At 42.8% G+C, this 18,638-nt stretch overlaps 1 protein-coding gene across 1 annotated transcript in view; it reads right to left on the bottom strand.

The window, feature by feature from the left end:
- The window catches only part of LOC115128530 (trafficking protein particle complex subunit 9-like), a 330,259-nt gene that overhangs the window by 87,222 nt on the left and 224,399 nt on the right, over nt 1–18,638 (bottom strand). The window contains exons 22-23 of the mRNA XM_065017786.1: nt 15,999–16,152; nt 10,621–10,711 (exon numbers count right to left, since the gene is read on the bottom strand). Of these exons, the coding sequence (XP_064873858.1) occupies nt 10,621–10,711; nt 15,999–16,152 (245 nt within the window). The remainder of the gene's footprint in view (nt 1–10,620; nt 10,712–15,998; nt 16,153–18,638) is intronic.

The following is an 18,638-nucleotide window of genomic DNA, read 5'->3' on the forward strand; positions in this document are numbered from 1 at the left end:
GTCATTCTGTCTTCTCATCTCTCTCACTGCTTAGCTACTGCCAGGTCTCAGTACATAGGAGCTATATAGAGAACCAGTCAAAGTCTTGCACTAAATATGGTGCCATGTGGGACGCATGGCTCTCAGAGTCCCTGAGAGTCCCTGAGAGCCCCTGAGAGTCCCTGAGAGCCAGAGTTGCCTATGGAGGGTAACTCGGCATGTAGATATCTATTTATTTAACTCCAGTCTATTAAGCTGATGTGGAGACTCCCAACACAAGGTGTGCCACTTTGGCTTCAATTCAATAGTCAGTAGAGGAGCAGTAATCAATGAGGCTCTTTCCATAACGCTACGCCAGGCCGGCTGCAGAACACATAAACCCTGCCACCCTCTGGTTTCCTGGGCCCTGTTCAGAAAGATTGAAGTGTTATGAACATAGGACTATAACAGGCTGTAGAACACAAACCCTGCTACTGCTGCAACTACTGCCACCTACCCTGGCTGGGCCCGGTTCAATAGAAAGGAAATGGAATGTGTTTCCATGGCCAAGCAGACGCACACAAGCCTAAGATCACCATGCGCAATACCAAGCATCGGCTGGAGTGGTGTAACGCTCACCACCATCGAACTCCGGAGGAGTGGAAACGTGTTCTCTGGAGTGATGAATCACGCCTCACCATCTGACAGTCCGAAGGACGAATCTGGGTTTGGCGGATGCCAGCAGAACTTTACCTGCCCGAATGAATAGTGCCAACTATAAAGTTTAGTAAAGGATGGTCTGGGTCTGTATGGTCTGGGTCTGTTTTTCATGGTTCAGGCCCCTTAGTTCCAGTGAAGGGATATTTTAACACTACAGCATACAATGTTTTCAGCATGACAATGCCCCCGTGCACAAAGCGAGGTCCATACAGAAATGGTTTGTCGAGATCAGTGTGGAAGAACTTGACTGGCCTGCACGGAGCCCTGACCTCAACCCCATCGAACACCACAACATCAGTGTCCGACCTCACTAATGCTCTTGTGGCTGAACGGAAGCAAGTCCCCGCAGCAATGTTTTAATATCTAGTGGAAAGCCTTCCCAGAAGAGTGGAGGCTGTTATAGCAGCAAAAGGGGGACCAACTCCATATTAATGCCCATGATTTTGGAATGAGATGTTTGACCAGCAGGTGTCCATATACCTTTGGTCATGTAGTGTATTTGGAGATGGCCATGTGACAGATTTAAACAATGGTTTATGGTTAAATCCAATTAATATGGCTCTATTCCTTCGCACTCATTCAATTACTCAGGATATTCTATTGCTCTCATGTAATGATATCTATCCATCTCTTTCTATCCCTTCATCTCTATCCCTCCATCTGTGACTCGTGCTCTGGAGGAGAAGACCCCTCCAGGTTTTTTGGAGCGTCAGTATCGTTTGTCACAGATAATCAGGACGACCAGCCAGTAACCTTCTGAAAAACAATAGGGGAAGAAACACCAAGCACACCAAGGTGCCTCGGATGACATTTACGTAGGGAGGTGTGTGTGTGGAACACTATCTGATAAAGTACCTAGCTTTTCTGCTGCTGCAGGCAGGAATGTGTCCAAAGTTGACCTCATTGCTGAAGTTGTATGCATATTTCTTATCCAGGGCAGCTGCCAAACAGACAGTAATCGATTCAGACACGAGTCCACGTGATTCTTGTTGAAAAATGGGCTTGAATGAACAAATCACTGTGAGAGGAGTCTGCCATTAAACCTGCTAAGTCAGCCAATAGTATTGATGTTGCTTTCTGCCCATGGAGAGGTCCAATAGTAGGCTGTGTAGAGAGCAGTGCAGAGGTGGCCAGTGTGACTCCCTGTATTTTTTAAACAATTTAACCATCAGAAAAATATGACACAGGTAATGCCCCGTTATTCCTTCCACCTACACAAAACACCATGCTACATGGGGGCACATCGTGCAAAACCCTTCCCAACACAGGAACACCCCCCCCCCCCCTCCCTCCCCTCTACCGGTATTAGCTTCACTGATTAACAACAACAAAAAGAAACAGAATGACCTTCACATTCCATGCTAGAAAATAAATGATTCAACACAAAAACCAATAATAATAATACATTCATGAAGACAGTAGTAATGAGGCAGCTGAGGTGACGTCTCTAGAAACTGCTGAAAGTCCCCCAGACATCAGGAAATTCAAAGGGTTTATTACGTAGATTGGATGTTATTCTTTCAGATGGAATATAGGAAGATTGTTCTTTTAGCCACATCTGCTTGCTTGGCGGAGTGTCACTCTTTCATATAATAGCTGTGCATTTATTGGCTGCAATGACTGCTAATTTAATGAATCTGGATTTGCTACAAATATTAACTGGTAGAACAGAATCGTCTCCAAGAAGAATAAGGAAAGGATCTAGAGTGGTACCGTCATATTAGTGACCTGTGATAAGATCTGAATAATGTCTTTCCTATAATTGCTTAGTTCAGGGCAGGACAAAAACATATGAATAAGTGTGCCCACTCCCATTTTCCACCTTGGGCAAAATGTTGAATATTTAGAATTGATCTTATACAGTCTCTCTGGTGTAAAGTAGACCCTATGTAAAATATTGAATTGCATCAACTTGTGTTAAATTAAAGACGCTGAGCATCTAAAAACCACCTCTATATATGCACCCATCTAAAAAGTGCTCTCATCCTCAACAATGAGACCAAGGTCATCATGCCACTCCATGCAAGCTTTCAGAGGTTCATCGTTCCCCAACAAAGCTTGAAGACCAGAGTACATGTAACAAATGAAACCTTTTACCCCTTTCCTCTCCAGCCACAGTTGATCCGTTTTAGGTTTCCTCATGGGCTGAATCCTACCTCCCTGCTGAGTGGCAATGTAATGCCTAACCTGTAGGTACTTGAAGAAATGAGTTTGAGGTAACTGAACATGAGATGCCAGTTGTTGAAAGGATAGTAGTTCACCTTCTCTATAGAGATTACCAAATGTTTTCATTCCTTTGTTGAACCAAGAAAATGTAATACCATCTCTCAGGGCTTTGGGTAAGATGGGGTTATTACAGAAGGGTGTTTGTTCATATATAGATCTAAACCCTTCTGCTTGTTTACAGACTTTAATCCATATATTTAAAGTGTTTTTAATGAAAGGGTTGTTTATGAGACCTAAGCTTTAGGTGGGCTATAATATAATGTATATACACACACACACACACACACACACACACACACACATATATATATATATATATATATATATATATATACGTATATATATGTATATATATATGTATACGTATATATATATATATACATACATACATACATACATACATACATACATACATACATACATACATACATACATACATACATACATACATACATACATACATACATACATACATACATACATACATACTGTGGGGACAGTAATTGTCACCCTTGATAATAATGAGCAAAAATGACGCATAAAATAAATAATAGAAATACTGAGCTATATCGTATGCTCACAATTTTTGGGAAATTATATTATTTTATACTAATACAATTGTTCAGAGAAAGATATGTTGTTTAAAGCAGCAATCAGCAGTTGAAACAATAACCAAATGTAGTCCCTGCCACTGTTTAAGCTAAAAAGCTGAATGATGGCTTATATTTTGGGTTCTGATGGGGTACGACAGTTAAACTAAGCTCATGAGGCATTTATAAGTTATATTCTTCAAGAACCAATAGGTACATATCAATAATGTATAAGTCCAATAATGTATGAAGCAACTGCAGGTTGCCCCTTTAGCAAGTAAGCAGGTTGCCCCTTTTGCAATTTCTGTACTCCAATCTCATAAAACACTTTAGATAAAGGCCCAGTGTACTTATCCTCTCAAGGTGAGGGTGCTGAAGTAAAGTAAAAAAGATGGGGTCAAAATTATTGGCACCCCTGTTTGTAATACTTCAGCACCCTCACTTTGAGAGGATAAGTCCACTGGACCTTTATCTAAAGTGTTATATGAGATTGGAGAACAGAAATGTTTTTTGGTTAAAACAATCTGGAAAGATTCTATATGGAGGAATGGTCTAAGATCCCTCCCAATGTGTTCTCCAACCTGATAAAACATTTTGGAAAAATAGTGTTGTTATCCTGGCAAGGGTGGGGTGCTGGAGTATGGATAACAGGGGTTCCAATAACCATATCTGTTCAAAATAAATAGTGTTATTACTTGTTATTAAATAATATAATTTCCTTTTATCTCCATACAATAGAGCTCAGTATTTGGATTATTTATTTGACAGTCTTTTTTTGCTCTCAATGTTTATCAAGGGTGAGAACAATTATGCACCCCACTCTATATGCACCCCACGCTATATGCACCCCACTCTATATATATATATACACCCCACTCTATATATATATACACCCCACTCTATATATATACACCCCACTCTATATATATATACACCCCACTCTATATATATACACACCCCACTCTATATATATACACACCCCACTCTATATATATACACCCCACTCTATATATATGCACCCCACTCTATATATATGCACCCCACTCTATATATATGCACCCCACTCTATATATATGCACCCCACTCTATATATGCACCCCACTCTATATATATGCACCCCACTCTATATATATGCACCCCACTCTATATATATGCACCCCACTCTATATATGCACCCCACTCTATATATGCACCCCACTCTATATATATGCACCCCACTCTATATATATGCACCCCACTCTATATATGCACCCCACTCTATATATGCACCCCACTCTATACAGTGGGGCAAAAAAGTATTTAGTCAGCCACCAATTGTGCAAGTTCCCCCACTTAAAAAGATGAGAGAGGCCTGTATTTTTCATCATAGGTACACTTCCACTATGACAGACAAAACGAGAAAAAAAATCCAGAAAATCAGATTGTAGGACTTTTAATGAATTTATTTGCAAATTATGGTGGAAAAAAAGTATTTGGTCACTTACAAACAAGCTAGATTTCTGGCTCTCACAGACCTGTAACTTTTTCTTTAAGAGGCTCCTCTGTCCTCCACTCGTTACCTTTATTAATGGCACCTGTTTGAACTTGTTATCAGTATAAAAGACACCTGTCCACAACCTCAAACAGTCACACTCCAAACTCCACTATGGTCAAGACCAAAGAGCTGTCAAAAGACACCAGAAACAAAATTGTAGACCTGTACCAGGCTGGGAAGACTGAATCTGCAATAGGTAGGCAGCTTGGTTTGAAGAAATCAACTGTGGGAGCAATTATTAGGAAATGGAAGACATACAAGACCACTGATAATCTCCCTCGATCTGGGGCTCCACGCAAGATCTCACCCTGTGGGGTCAAAATGATCACAAGAACGGTGAGCAAAAATCCCAGTACCACACGGGGGGACCTAGTGAATGAGCTGCAGAGAGCTGGGACCAAAGTAAGAAAGCCTACCATCAGTAACACACTACGCCGCCAGGGACTCAAATCATGCAGTACCAGACGTGTCCCCCTGCTTAAGCCAGTACATGTCCAGGCCCGTCTGAAGTTTGCTAAAGAGCATTTGGATGATCCAGAAGAAGATTGGGAGAATGTCATATGGTCAGATGAAACCAAAATATAACTTTTTGGTAAAAACTCAACTCGTCGTGTTTGGAGGACAAAGAATGCTGAGTTGCATCCAAAGAACACCATACCTACTGTGAAGCATGGGGGTGGAAACATCATGCTTTGGGGCTGTTTTTCTGCAAAGGGACCAGGACGACTGATCCGTGTAAAGGAAAGAATGAATGGGGCCATGTATCGTGAGATTTTGAGTGAAAACCTCCTTCCAACAGCAAGGGCATTGAAGATGAAATGTGGCTGGGTCTTTCAGCATGACAATGATCCCAAACACACCACCCGGGCAACGAAGGAGTGGCCTCGTAAGAAGCATTTCAAGGTCCTGGAGTGGCCTAGCCAGTCTCCAGATCTCAACCCCATAGAAAATCTTTGGAGGGAGTTGAAAGTCCGTGTTGCCCAGCAACAGCCCCAAAACATCACTGCTCTAGAGGAGATCTGCATGGAGGAATGGGCCAAAATACCAGCAACAGTGTGTGAAAACCTTGTGAAGACTTATAGAAAACGTTTGACCTCTGTCATTGCCAACAAAGTATTGAGATACACTTTTTTTATTGACTAAATACTAATTTTCCACTATAATTTGCAAATAAATTCATTAAAAATCCTACAATGTGATTTTCTGGATTTTTTTTCTCTCATTTTGTCTGTCTTAGTTGAAGTGTCCCTATGGTGAAAATTACAGGCCTCTCATCTTTTTTAAGTGGGAGAACTTGCACAATTGGTGGCTGACTAAATACTTTTTTGCCCCACTGTATATACAGCGCATTCAAAGTATTCAGACCCCTTCACCTTTTCAACATTTTGTTATGTTACATTCTTATTCAAAAATGTATTACATTTGTTTTTTTCCCCCTCATCAATCCACACACAGTACCCCATAATGACAACGTGAAAACAGGCTTTTAGAAATGTTTGCAAATTTATTTTAAAAAATATATTTAAAAAAACGAATTTACATAAGTATTTAGACCCTTTGGTATGATAGTCAAAATTGAGCTCAGTTGGAGTTGATTGGAGTCCACCTGTGGTAAATTCAATTGATTGGACATGATTTGGAAAGGCACACACCTGTCTATATAAGGTCCCACAGTTGACAGTGTATGTCAGAACAAAAACCAAGCCATGAGATCGAAAGAATTGTCCGCAGAGTTCCGAGACAGGATTATGTCCAGGAACAGATCTGCGGAAGGGCACCAAAACATTTCTGCAGCACTGAAGGTCCCCACAGTGGCCTCCAATGGTCCTCCATCATTCTTAAATGGAAGAAGTTTGAAACCCCCAAGACTACTTCCTAGAGCTGGTCGCCCGGCCAAACTGAGCAATCGGGGGAGAAAGGCCTTGGTCAGGGAGGTGACCAAGAACTTGATGGTCACTCTGACAGAGCTCTAGAGTTACTCTGTGGAGATGGGAGAACCTTCTAGAAGGACAACCATCTCTGCAGCACTCCACCAATCAGGCCTTTATGGTAGAGTGGCCAGACGGAAGTCACTCCTCAGTAAAAGGCACATGACAGCCTGCTTGGAGCCAAAAGTCCCCTAAAGACTCTCAGACCATGAGAAACAAGATTCTCCGGTCTGATGAAACCAAGATTGAAATCTTTGGCCTAAATGCCAAGCGTCACGTCTGGAGGAAACCTGGAACCATCCCTACAGTGAAGCATGGTGGCGGCAGCATCATGCTGTGGGGATGTTTGTGAGCGGCATGGACTGGGAGACTAGTCAGGATCGAGGCAAAGATGAACGGAGTAAAGTACAGAGAGAGCCGTGATGAAAACCTGCTAGAGAGTGCTCAGGGGGTGAAGGTTCACCTTGCAACAGGACAACAACCCTAAGCACACATCCAAGACAACACAGGAGCGGCTTCGGGACAAGTCTCTTAATGTCCTTGAGTGCCCCAACAAAAGCTCAGACTTGAACCCTGGCTTTTCTGGCTTTTCTGATCGATCATCTCTGGAGAGACCTGAAAATAGCTGTGCAGTGATGCTCCCCATCCAACCTGACAGAGCTTGAGAGGATCTGCAGAGAAAAATGGGAGAAACTCTCCAAATACAAGTGTGCCAAGCTTGAAGCGTCATACCCAAGAAGACTCAAGGCTGTAATCACTGCCAAAGATGATTCCACAAAGTACTGAGTAATGGGTCTGAATACTTGTGTAAATGTGATTTCAGTTTTACATATTTTCTAAATTTGCAAAAATAAAAATAAAAATGTTTTTGCTTGTCATTATGGGGTGTAGATTGATGAGGGGAAAAAAACAATGTAATCGATTTTAGAATAAGGCTGTAACGTTAAAAAAATGCGGAAAAAGTCAAGGGGTCTGAATACTTTCAGAATACACTGTATATAAAGAACACACACAAACTAAACTAGTAATTGATTGTAGAGAAACTGTTGAAGAAGCGACGATGATAAACAGTGAAAAAAAAATAGGTTAATGCTTACAAAATAAAGAGAAATGCCACTGAAAAAGAAAAAGGGTAACTAATGGAATTTACCAAATGATTGTTTGTTGAGGCTCGGTGGAGCGGAAAGAATCAAGATGAAAAAGCTAACGTGGAAGTAATGCAGTGCAGCCTGTTTACCTGGCTACTTCATCCCCCTCCACACTGAAACAACACGAATAAAGAGACGTACCAGACACTTAAATACACCTTACATTGCCACTCTGTAAAATATCCTCTTCCCCGCCAAGGCATTAGAGACAGTGACTTTAAACACTAATATAGATGCTAGATGATCATATCAGTGTGTACACTCTGCTCTGTAGTAGCGAGGGTGTTGCTGCTCTGACGCTGCCCAAAGGGGTAATCACTTCCTAACGGTCCCTAGCTCCCCATTCAATAAGGCGCTGAGCAAACAGGAAGTCATAAAGACCCTTTCTGTTCCTGCCACATTCCCCGTTTCTCCTTTATTGGAAATGTCCACAATTAAATATTCATGGGTTGCTATGGTAGTGTGAAAGACGTTCCATGTTGCTCGAGCTTTGAGGGGAGAGACAACAACAGCGCTCATGATGAAATCAGAAGCCCCCTTTCCATTACCCATCAACCTTTACATAACCATAAGCTCTTTGTAACTTAGACAACACAGTAAAAAGAAAAGCAGACCTCTGAGGAAACGAGTATCAGCCTCAACTTGTAAACTGAGAAAGGTTTTCTGTGGAGGGAAATAATGTGCAAGTTACTGTGTCCTGGTGGGGCCCTGATATCCTCCATCAGACAACCAGTCCTCTTTACCTGGCTCTGTAATGTCAATATTATTTGTTTACAAACAGAAGATTGACAACACAACTGTTCCTCTCATCTGGCTGTGCGGCTGGTTTGTCGAGAGAAATACTGTGCCACGTTCGCTCCAAAGCTTTGGGGAAACGGGACTGGTTTACTGGGCTGTGTGAGCTAAGGAGAAGCAGGGGAGAACGGGGGCAGAGGAGCGAGACAAAGTCAGTGTAGGATCATCTGTGTATTCAGCTCAAAATTAGGGGAGGAAGTAGCCAGCCAGCCCAGGGACGACACTAACTACCAGGATGATTTAGCTCCGACAGCTCTGTTCACGTTCAGCGCCTTCACCCATACAGCAGCTAGCTACAGCCTGTAGGCTATTGGAAGTCTGACTCCCTGGCAAGGCTAGACAGTGGATAGTAAGGGCTTCACTCTCAACCCAGTTCAGAGACATGACAGTGGAAGTCGGTTAGAAATGATACTGTCATCTTGTTTCGTAATGGCACAAAATCATTGTAATTTACGAATGAATAAATGGCGCGTATGAGTTAATGATTCCGTTGACGCATACAGTAGCTGATCATCAATGATATCTCGGGGCAAAGTGACTTCTGTCATTATCTATCATTAGGGACATAGTCGAGACATCAGGACAAATAGACCCTCATTAATCCAATTACACCTCACCTCAACAAGGCCACAGTGGAAAGCAAACGAAAAGAAGACACAGTATATCTGATTCATTGGAACTAGAGTCAAGAACAGTATCTTTATGATCTCTTCCAACATGGCCACAACCTAGAAAGACGATGCTTTACCCCACACTCAAAACACATAAGAGAAACCATGTTGTACCACATGATTCACAGCTGAACACATCGCAGTAGGAAAATACAAAATAACTTGACTGCAGCCTGTAGCCGTATGGTATTAAACGCGTCAGTCCACTCTGTGTAGTGATGGTTTGATCCTCAGGAAGAATGCTATAGAGAAGGCCTGTAATTGAGACCCTGGGATGATGTGCTCTTCAAAATGACAGAATCCACATTCCTCAGAAAGTAATAGACCAGGAATTACATGAATACAATGCCAGAAGATGTGGGTCCTTTGAACACTCAGACAGAAGCTAGATTGGAAAATTGGTCACGAGAACAGAAGAGAAGCAAATTTGTGCCGCCCTCATCTACCACGAGATATCTGTTGTGTCACCGTCACAAACAGATGGCCCTCTTTCTGCCAAACCAGGAGACACTGAACTGACTAATGAACACACTCACTGACCTCCCCCCCAAAAAGCCACACTGTTCGTCAAAAATAAACACCCACACACACACACACAAACACATACACCCACGTGCGCACACACAATAAATAAACCAAAGCTGATAATTTCGACGGCTGTTCACAGATGGCGAGGCCCAGAGAGGGAGGGAAGCACCTCCAAGTCTCTCCGTGGTGTCCCAGGGTGCTTCACACGTCCCCCAGCCTCTCCAGTCTGCCTACTGGCAGCTCCCTAAAATAGCCTAATATAGATGCAAATAGAAAACACGACTGGAGACCAGAGTGGTGGGATTGTGTTAATAGCCAGGTGCATTGGTTTGGGTTCTTTGGGTTCCCATAGGAACGATGATGATCGACTCTTTTGATCCTCATCGTGATCCATGGTCATAATGTCCGTGGACTGATCGTTTGAGTAGTGACAAAAACACACATACCTTTCAGTAGTTTTTCTTCAAAGGTAATGCCAAGCATCTCATATATGGCACTGTGTGTGTGTGCATGTGTACTCACCCCACTGTAGAGGTGCCAGCTGCAGGTGCTCGAGGACCAACTGGTTGAGGACTCCCTCCACACTGGCCTCTCCCTGGCGACGGACAGACGGGTGGGCTAGGGTTAAGGACTAGACACCGGACTGGAGGGGGCTGGGGCCTCAGTGTCTCTGACGACGTTTGTAATTAATAGAGAGAAAGGATTCACAGGTAACAATGTTCAAACTAAGGTACACAGTGCCGTGACATTTTCACTCCCTTCAACTGGATATGAGGAAAGGGCACAATTCTTTAGTGACAAAACTAGACTCCAGCCATCCAAGTCATAGACTGTTCTCTCTGCTACCGCACGGCAAGCAGTACAGATGGACCAAGTCTGGAATCGACACAACCCTGAACAGCTTCTACAGTTGAAGTGGGAAGTTTACATACACCTTAACCAAATACATTTAAACTCAGTTTTTTCACAATTCCTGACATTTAATCCTAAAAATCCCCTGTTTTAGGTCAGTTAGGATCACCACTTCATTTTAAGAATGTGAAATGTCAGAATAATAGTAGAGAGAATGATTTATTTCAGCTTTTGTCTCTTTCATCACATTCCCAGTAGGTCAGAAGTTTACATACACTCAATTAGTATTTGGTAGAATTGCCTTTAAATTGTTTAACTTGGGTCAAACGTTTCGGGTAGCCTTCCACAAGCTTCCCACAATAAGTTGGGTGAATTTTGGCCCATTTCTCCTGACAGAGCTGGGGTAACTGAGTCAGGTTTGTAGGCCTCCTTGCTCGCACACACCTTTTCAGTTCTGCCCACACATTTTCTATAGGATTGAGGTCAGAGCTTTGTGGTGGCCACTCAAATAGCTTGACTTTGTTGTACTTAAGCCATTTTGCCACAACTTTGGAAGTATGCTTGGGGTCATTGTCCATTTGAAAGACCCATTTACGACCAAGCTTTAGCTTCCTGACTGATGTCTTGAGATGTTGCTTCAATATATCCACATAATTCTCCATCCTCATGATGCCAAATATATTGTGAATTGCACCAGTCCCTCCTGCAGCAAAGCACGCCCACAACATGATGCTGCCACCCCCGTGCTTCACGGTTGGGATGGTGTTCTTCGGCTGGCAAGCCTCCCCCTTTTTCCTCCAAACATAACGATGGTCATTATGGCCAAACAGTTCTATTTTTCTTTCATCAGACCAGAGGATATTTCTCCAAAAAGTATGATCTTTGGCCCCATGTACAGTTGCAAACTGCACCAAAGTACATTAATCTCTAGGAGACAGAACACGTCTCCTTCCTGAGCGGTATGACAGCTGCATGGTCCCATGGTGTTTATACTTGCATGCTATTGTTTGTACAGATGAACGTGGTACCTTCAGGCATTTGGAAATTTCTCCCAAGGATGAACCAGATTTGTGGAGGTCTACAACTGTTTTTCTGAGGTCTTGGCTGATTTCTTTAGATTTTCCCATGATGTCAAGCAAAGAGACAAGGTTTGAAGGTAGGCCTTGAAATACATCCACAGGTACACCTCCGATTGACTCAAATGATGTAAATTAGCCTATATATATATATAATTAGCCTGATATAATGAATAATGAGTGAAATAATCTGTCTGTAAACAATTGTTGGAAAAATTACTGGTGTCATGCAAAAAGTAGATGTCCTAACCAACTTGCCAAAACTATAGCTTGTTAACAAGCAATTTGTGGAGTGGTTGTATTACGAGTTTTAATGACTCCAACCTAAGTGTATGTAAACTTACGACTTCAACTGTACCTCCAAACAATCAGACTGCTAAATAGTGAGTTAAATAGTTAATAACCAGTAGCTACCGGGACTATCTGCATTGACCCTTTTTGCACTAATCTCTTTTTGACTCATCACATACGCTGCTGTTACTGTTTATTATCTATCCTGTTGCCTAGTCACTTTATCCCTACCTATATGTACATATCTACCTCAATTACCTCATACCCCAGTACATCCACCTGGTACTGGTATGAAGCATGTGACAAACAAAATCTGATTTGAAAACAAACTAACAAAGTGGCAAAGATACACCTGACAAATATACGAGAGAGAGAGAAAAGGATATATGAAGTATGACTCTCCAGTGTAGCTGTAAATTGGCTGCAGCCCAGTGGTTGATAGATAAGCCTGTGGCTCCCTGGTTGCCTAGTGACTCTGTTAGGAGAGCTGAGGGCTCGAGGCAGACAGACTCATGGTTGGCTGCTGGCTGGCTGCTGGCTGGCTGGCCATTACTGTGCATGTAAAGTACATGTTCTGTTCTATATGTGGAATAGAAAGTCTCTCTGCAAACTGCTCAAGGCTTGGTGTCAGACGCAGTAACAGACCAGGCTACATAGAGTAGGAACACATGAACTGCTACCATGACAGTCTTTAGCTGAACGGTCACTTTGACTGGCTTTTCTGAATGTTGCGTTTAAGAAATATAATATCCAATTACAAATCCAATTCCGGGGAATACAATGAGAACCCTGAAAAGTAAAACTTCCTTAACAACCCAAAGAGTAATAAAGATATCTCCTCAACCATAAGTGGGGGGAATTATGGTAATAACCATCCTCTTTGTGTAATAGGTCTCATAATAAGCACTGGGAGTAACTAACAACCTCTCCTCACAACTCAGAGAGAAAACTAATTATGTATAAAAGCCTACAGAGCAGACCTCTCCTCAGCCAAGTTGCTTTTCAAAACCGCCCACACATCCATGTCTTCTAGCCTAGCATGGTTTCTGGGAGCAAAACTGCAACACTGCAAGTCAACCTGTGACTCCAATCCGATTGGTTGGCTAAGAACCCACATTTAGCTCTGCCTGTCGAGTCCTTCTGTTCCTGAGCACTCAGTAACAATCACTTATCAGAGGAGATTGAGAGAACAAAAGAGTACATCAAGGTTGTAACCGTTGAACCTTTTCTTGGTGACATCTTAAGGCTGTCTGGTGTAGCGCTGACTAGGGAGCTAATGCTGCTAATGCAGAAAACTCTGATAAAAAGAGCTGTCATAAAGACATTAGGTTGATAATATGTTATGATAAAGACGACGTGCTCCTCTGGTCCACCACACAGCTGACAGTGTGACTAATGACTGAAATAATACTGTGCTGCTGTAACACCACAGTTAGAATGACTGAACAGACAGTAACACCACAGTCAGAATGACTGAACAGACAAAGTAACACCACAGATAGAATGACTGAACAGACAAAGTAACACCACACAGCGTTAACATGACTGAACAGACAGTAACACCACACAGCGTTAACATGACTGAACAGACAGTAACACCACAGTTAACATGACTGAACAGACAGTAACACCACACAGCGTTAACATGACTGAACAGACAGTAACACCACACAGCGTTAACATGACTGAACAGACAGTAACACCACAGTTAGAATGACTGAACAGACAGTAACACCACAGTTAGAATGACTGAACAGACAGTAACACCACAGTTAGAATGACTGAACAGACAGTAACACCACAGTTAGAATGACTGAACAGACAGTAACACCACAGTTAGAATGACTGAACAGACAGTAACACCACAGTTAGAATGACTGAACAGACAGTAACACCACACAGCGTTAACATGACTGAACAGACAAAGTAACACCACACAGCGTTAACATGACTGAACAGACAGTAACACCACACAGCGTTAACATGACTGAACAGACAGTAACACCACACAGCGTTAACATGACTGAACAGACAGTAACACCACACAGCGTTAGAATGACTGAACAGACAGTAACACCACACAGCGTTAGAATGACTGAACAGACAAAGTAACACCACACAGCGTTAGAATGACTGAACAGACAAAGTAACACCACAGTTAGAATGACTGAACAGACAAAGTAACACCACAGTTAGAATGACTGAACAGACAAAGTAACACCACAGTTAGAATGACTGAACAGACAAAGTAACACCACAGTTAGAATGACTGAACAGACAAAGTAACACCACAGTTAGAATGACTGAACAGACAAAGTAACACCACAGTTAGAATGACTGAACAGACAAAGTAACACCACAGTTAGAATGACTGAACAGACAAAGTAACACCACAGTTAGAATGACTGAACAGAAACTCCCCAGCGTGGCAGAATTAGAATATGGAGTGAGGAGAGATGGTGTGTGCTGTCTGTCACACAGGCTCCTAGAGGGCATGGTGCTGAAAGATGCAGATGTGGCACACAGACACTGTGACATTGAACTAGGCTGGAGGAAACTACAACTCCGTTCTGACATCCATCCACCCAACTGTCTCCAGGCCTGGCGTCACCGTGACGTGCCTGTGTCCTTGCCGTGTGGACGGGTACAGAGGCGGGGGCTGGGGACAGGAGTGGGTGGGTAGTGAATGGGAGATATTCTATTAAGGCTAGGCCAAGTTGCATGGTCTGGAAAGCAGCGAGTTAAGGTGTTTCTGAACACCTACTAAATCAGAACTAGGATATAAACAATGCATGTTATTATGAATAAATGCCAAGCCAAGGGTGACCCAGATAATATTATGTGATTGCAACCCTTCTGGTCTTAGTTTTCTATACTTAAAAACTCATTTCTTTCTGCAAAAGTTTTTCCAACATAATTTCAGATAACCAAAAAATGATGAAATCCATTGAACAAGTGCTTGGTTGGAGATGGTGTCCTGTCTTTTTGTGAGGAGGAAGCCTACGCTTTGAACTGCACAGTAACTAGACCTGCATTATCCTGTCCGGGAGAAGGTTTTAATATCCCTCCTAATATAATAGACCAGCCTCAATAACAATCACACAGCCCAGTTCAGAGCGGAGCTGATTTCTGTCATGCACGGCTCTCTGACCTACCCTCTGAGAAACAACGACATTAGCTAGTAACATCAAATACTGCCGTTCCTCCTGCCCGCGCACACACATGCACTCTGCTGCCAAACTGCTTGCCGATCAAACAAATGCATACAATCACAGGAGTGTTGATGCACTACTAAAATGGAAAACACAGTGTGAAGGCAAGTTCAACAGCACAGGGACTTCGATGAATTATTAATTGTACACTTCCTCCCTGTAACAACTTGACAGGCCATTCTAAACAACACTGAGCCTGTGTGTTGGTAACAGCCCCCTCATTACCTAAGAGGTTCTGATTGAGCGCCCTGCCTGCATATTGACTAGGGATGTGTCTCAAATGGCACCCTATTCCCTATATAGTGCACTACCTTTTCTTCAGGGCCCAGGGCTGCGTGCACATTTTGCCATACGTTCTTCCATCTGTCAGTGCAGTGGAACAGGCACACACCCTAGCCAGGGGACCTCCAGATGAAGCATTCAGATGCCTTCTAATCGGGTTCTGTATACATCCAACAACAAAGGATATGATGTTCCAGGTGATGCCCAGGGTGCTGTTGATCATAGAGGCCTGGGCGTGAAGCCTCTCCTCCTCCAGTAGTTTGGGGTTGGTGTAGCGCAAGGCCTCCTGGTCTGGCTGGGGCAAAGTGTCAAAGTCAAACTTATCCACCTGGATCGCCATCCTAAAGGGGAGGGAGAGAGGAGAGAAAAGGTTAGACACATAGGAGACAGAGACTTGAGTATTACTGAGCCATCCTACAGGGGCAGAGGAGAGCGCAACGGTTAGACGTACAGGAGACAGACTTGAGTATTACTGAGCCATCCTACAGGGGCAGAGGAGAGAGCAACGGTTGGACATACAGGAGACAGACCCCAAGCGGCACTGCCACGCTCAGAGAAAAAGCAGTAGCACTTGATTCAACAACATCATAAGTACTACTAAAGTGTTTTTGTTTGCAAATAACTGGTCTCACTTCTCACTTTGTGCTAGAAAGTATTTCAGCAGGCAACGAGTCATTAAAACCCGTTTATCAACCACTCCACAAATTTCTTGTTAACAAACTATAGTTTTGGCAAGTCGGTTAGGACATCTACTTTGTGCATGACACAAGTCATTTTTCCAACAATTGTATACAGACAGATTATTTCACTCACAATTCATTGTATCACAATTCCAGTGGGTCAGAAGTTTACATACACGAAATTGACTGTGCCTTTAAACAGCTTGGAAAATTCCAGAAAATTCCATCATGGCTTTAGAAGCTTCTGATAGGCTAATTGACATCATTTGAGTCAATTGGAGGTGTACCTGTGGATGTATTTCAAGGCCTACCTTCAAACTCAGTGCCTCTTTGCTTGACATCATGGGGAAAAAAATAAAATAAAATTGTAGACCTCCACAGGTCTAGTTCATCCTTGGGAGCAATTTCCAAACGCCTGAAGGTACCACGTTTATCTGTACAAACAATAGTATGCAAGTATAAACACCATGACGCAGCCGTCATACCACTCAGGAAGGAGACGCGTTCTGTCTCCTAGAGATTAACGTACTTTGGTGCGAAAAGTGCAAATCAATCCCAGAACAGAAGCAAAGGACCTTGTGAAGATGCTGGAGGAAACAGGTACAAAAGTATCTATATCCACAACAAAACAGGTCCTATATCGATATAACCTGAAAGGCAGCTCAGCAAGGAAGAAGTCTAAAACCGCCATAAAAAAAAGCCAGACTACGGTTTGCAACTGCACATGGGGACAAAGATTGTACTTTTTGGAGAAATGTCCTCTGGTCTGATGAAACAAATATAGAACTGTTTGTCCATAATGACCATTGTTATGTTTGGAGGAAAAAGGGGGAGGCTTTTTCCCAACATCATGTTGTGGGGGTGCTTTGCTGCAGGAGGGACTGGTGCAATTAACAATATAGATGGCATCATAAGGAAAAAAATGATGTGGATATATTAAAGCAACATCTCAAGACATCAGCCAGGAAGTTAAAGCTTGGTCGCAAATGGGGGTCTTCCAAATGGACAGTGATCCCAAGCATACTTCCAAAGTTGTGGAAAAATGGCTTAAGGACAACAAAGTCAAGCTATTGGAGTGGACATCACAACGCCTGACCTCAATCCTATAGAAAATGTGTGGGCAGAACTGAAAAAGCGTGTGCGAGCAAGGAGGCCTACAAACCTGACTCAGTTACACCAGCTGTCAGGAGGAATGGGCCAAAATTCACCCAACTTTGTGGGAAGCTTGTGGAAGGCTACCCGAAACATTTGACCCAAGTTAAACAATTTAAAGGCAATGCTACCAAATACTAAGTGAGTATGTAAACTTCTGACCCACTGGGAACGTGATGAAAGTAATAAAAGCTGAAATAAATCACTCTCTACACTATTATTCTGACATTTCACAATCTTAAAATAAAGTGGTGATCCGAACTGACCTAAAACAGGGCATTTATACTGGGACTAAATGTCAGGAATTGTGAAAAACTGAGTTTAAATGTATTTGGCTAAGGTGTATGTAAACTTCCGGCTTCAATTGTATGTCCACATTTCATCAGTGAATGAAACACTGGTGTGCTCTTCTCTGATGCCATCCATCCATCCTGATCCTGCTACTGTTCTCAGTGGCCTGGCAGGAGTCCAGTCTACCAACCAGCCCAGACCACTGATAAATGATGTATCTAGTTAGACCAAACACCCTGAGGCTCCCAGCTTTCCGCTCCACGGTGTGTGTGTGTTCAGGTTCATTTACTAACATGAGGCAGAGAGAGTTCATGGCCTGAGGTTAAAGCAACAGAGACACATCCAGGATTCAGTTCTCGTTGCATAAAAAAAAAAACGTCTTACTATTTACTGGGGGCAACATTCATGCCTTAAAAGTATCAATTGGATGCAGCCTGTACAGTCTAGTACATTGATACTGCACCGGTCGGGTCGGGAAGGAAGGCAGTGGATGAAGAACCGGAAAAGGGAGAGAGGAAGAGAGGGATGCAGAAAAGGAGAGGTGAAAGTGTCTGCTCACAGGGCCTGCATGGTGTTAAGAGATAGAGAGAGAGAGGTGAAAGTGTCTGCTCACAGGGCCTGCATGGTGTTAAGAGATAGAGAGAGGGAGGTGAAAGTGTCTGCTCACAGGGCCTGCATGGTGTTAAGAGATAGAGAGAGAGAGG

The sequence above is a fragment of the Oncorhynchus nerka genome, linkage group LG4 (assembly GCF_034236695.1).
Source record: "Oncorhynchus nerka isolate Pitt River linkage group LG4, Oner_Uvic_2.0, whole genome shotgun sequence".
NCBI classification, from domain to species: domain Eukaryota; kingdom Metazoa; phylum Chordata; class Actinopteri; order Salmoniformes; family Salmonidae; genus Oncorhynchus; species Oncorhynchus nerka.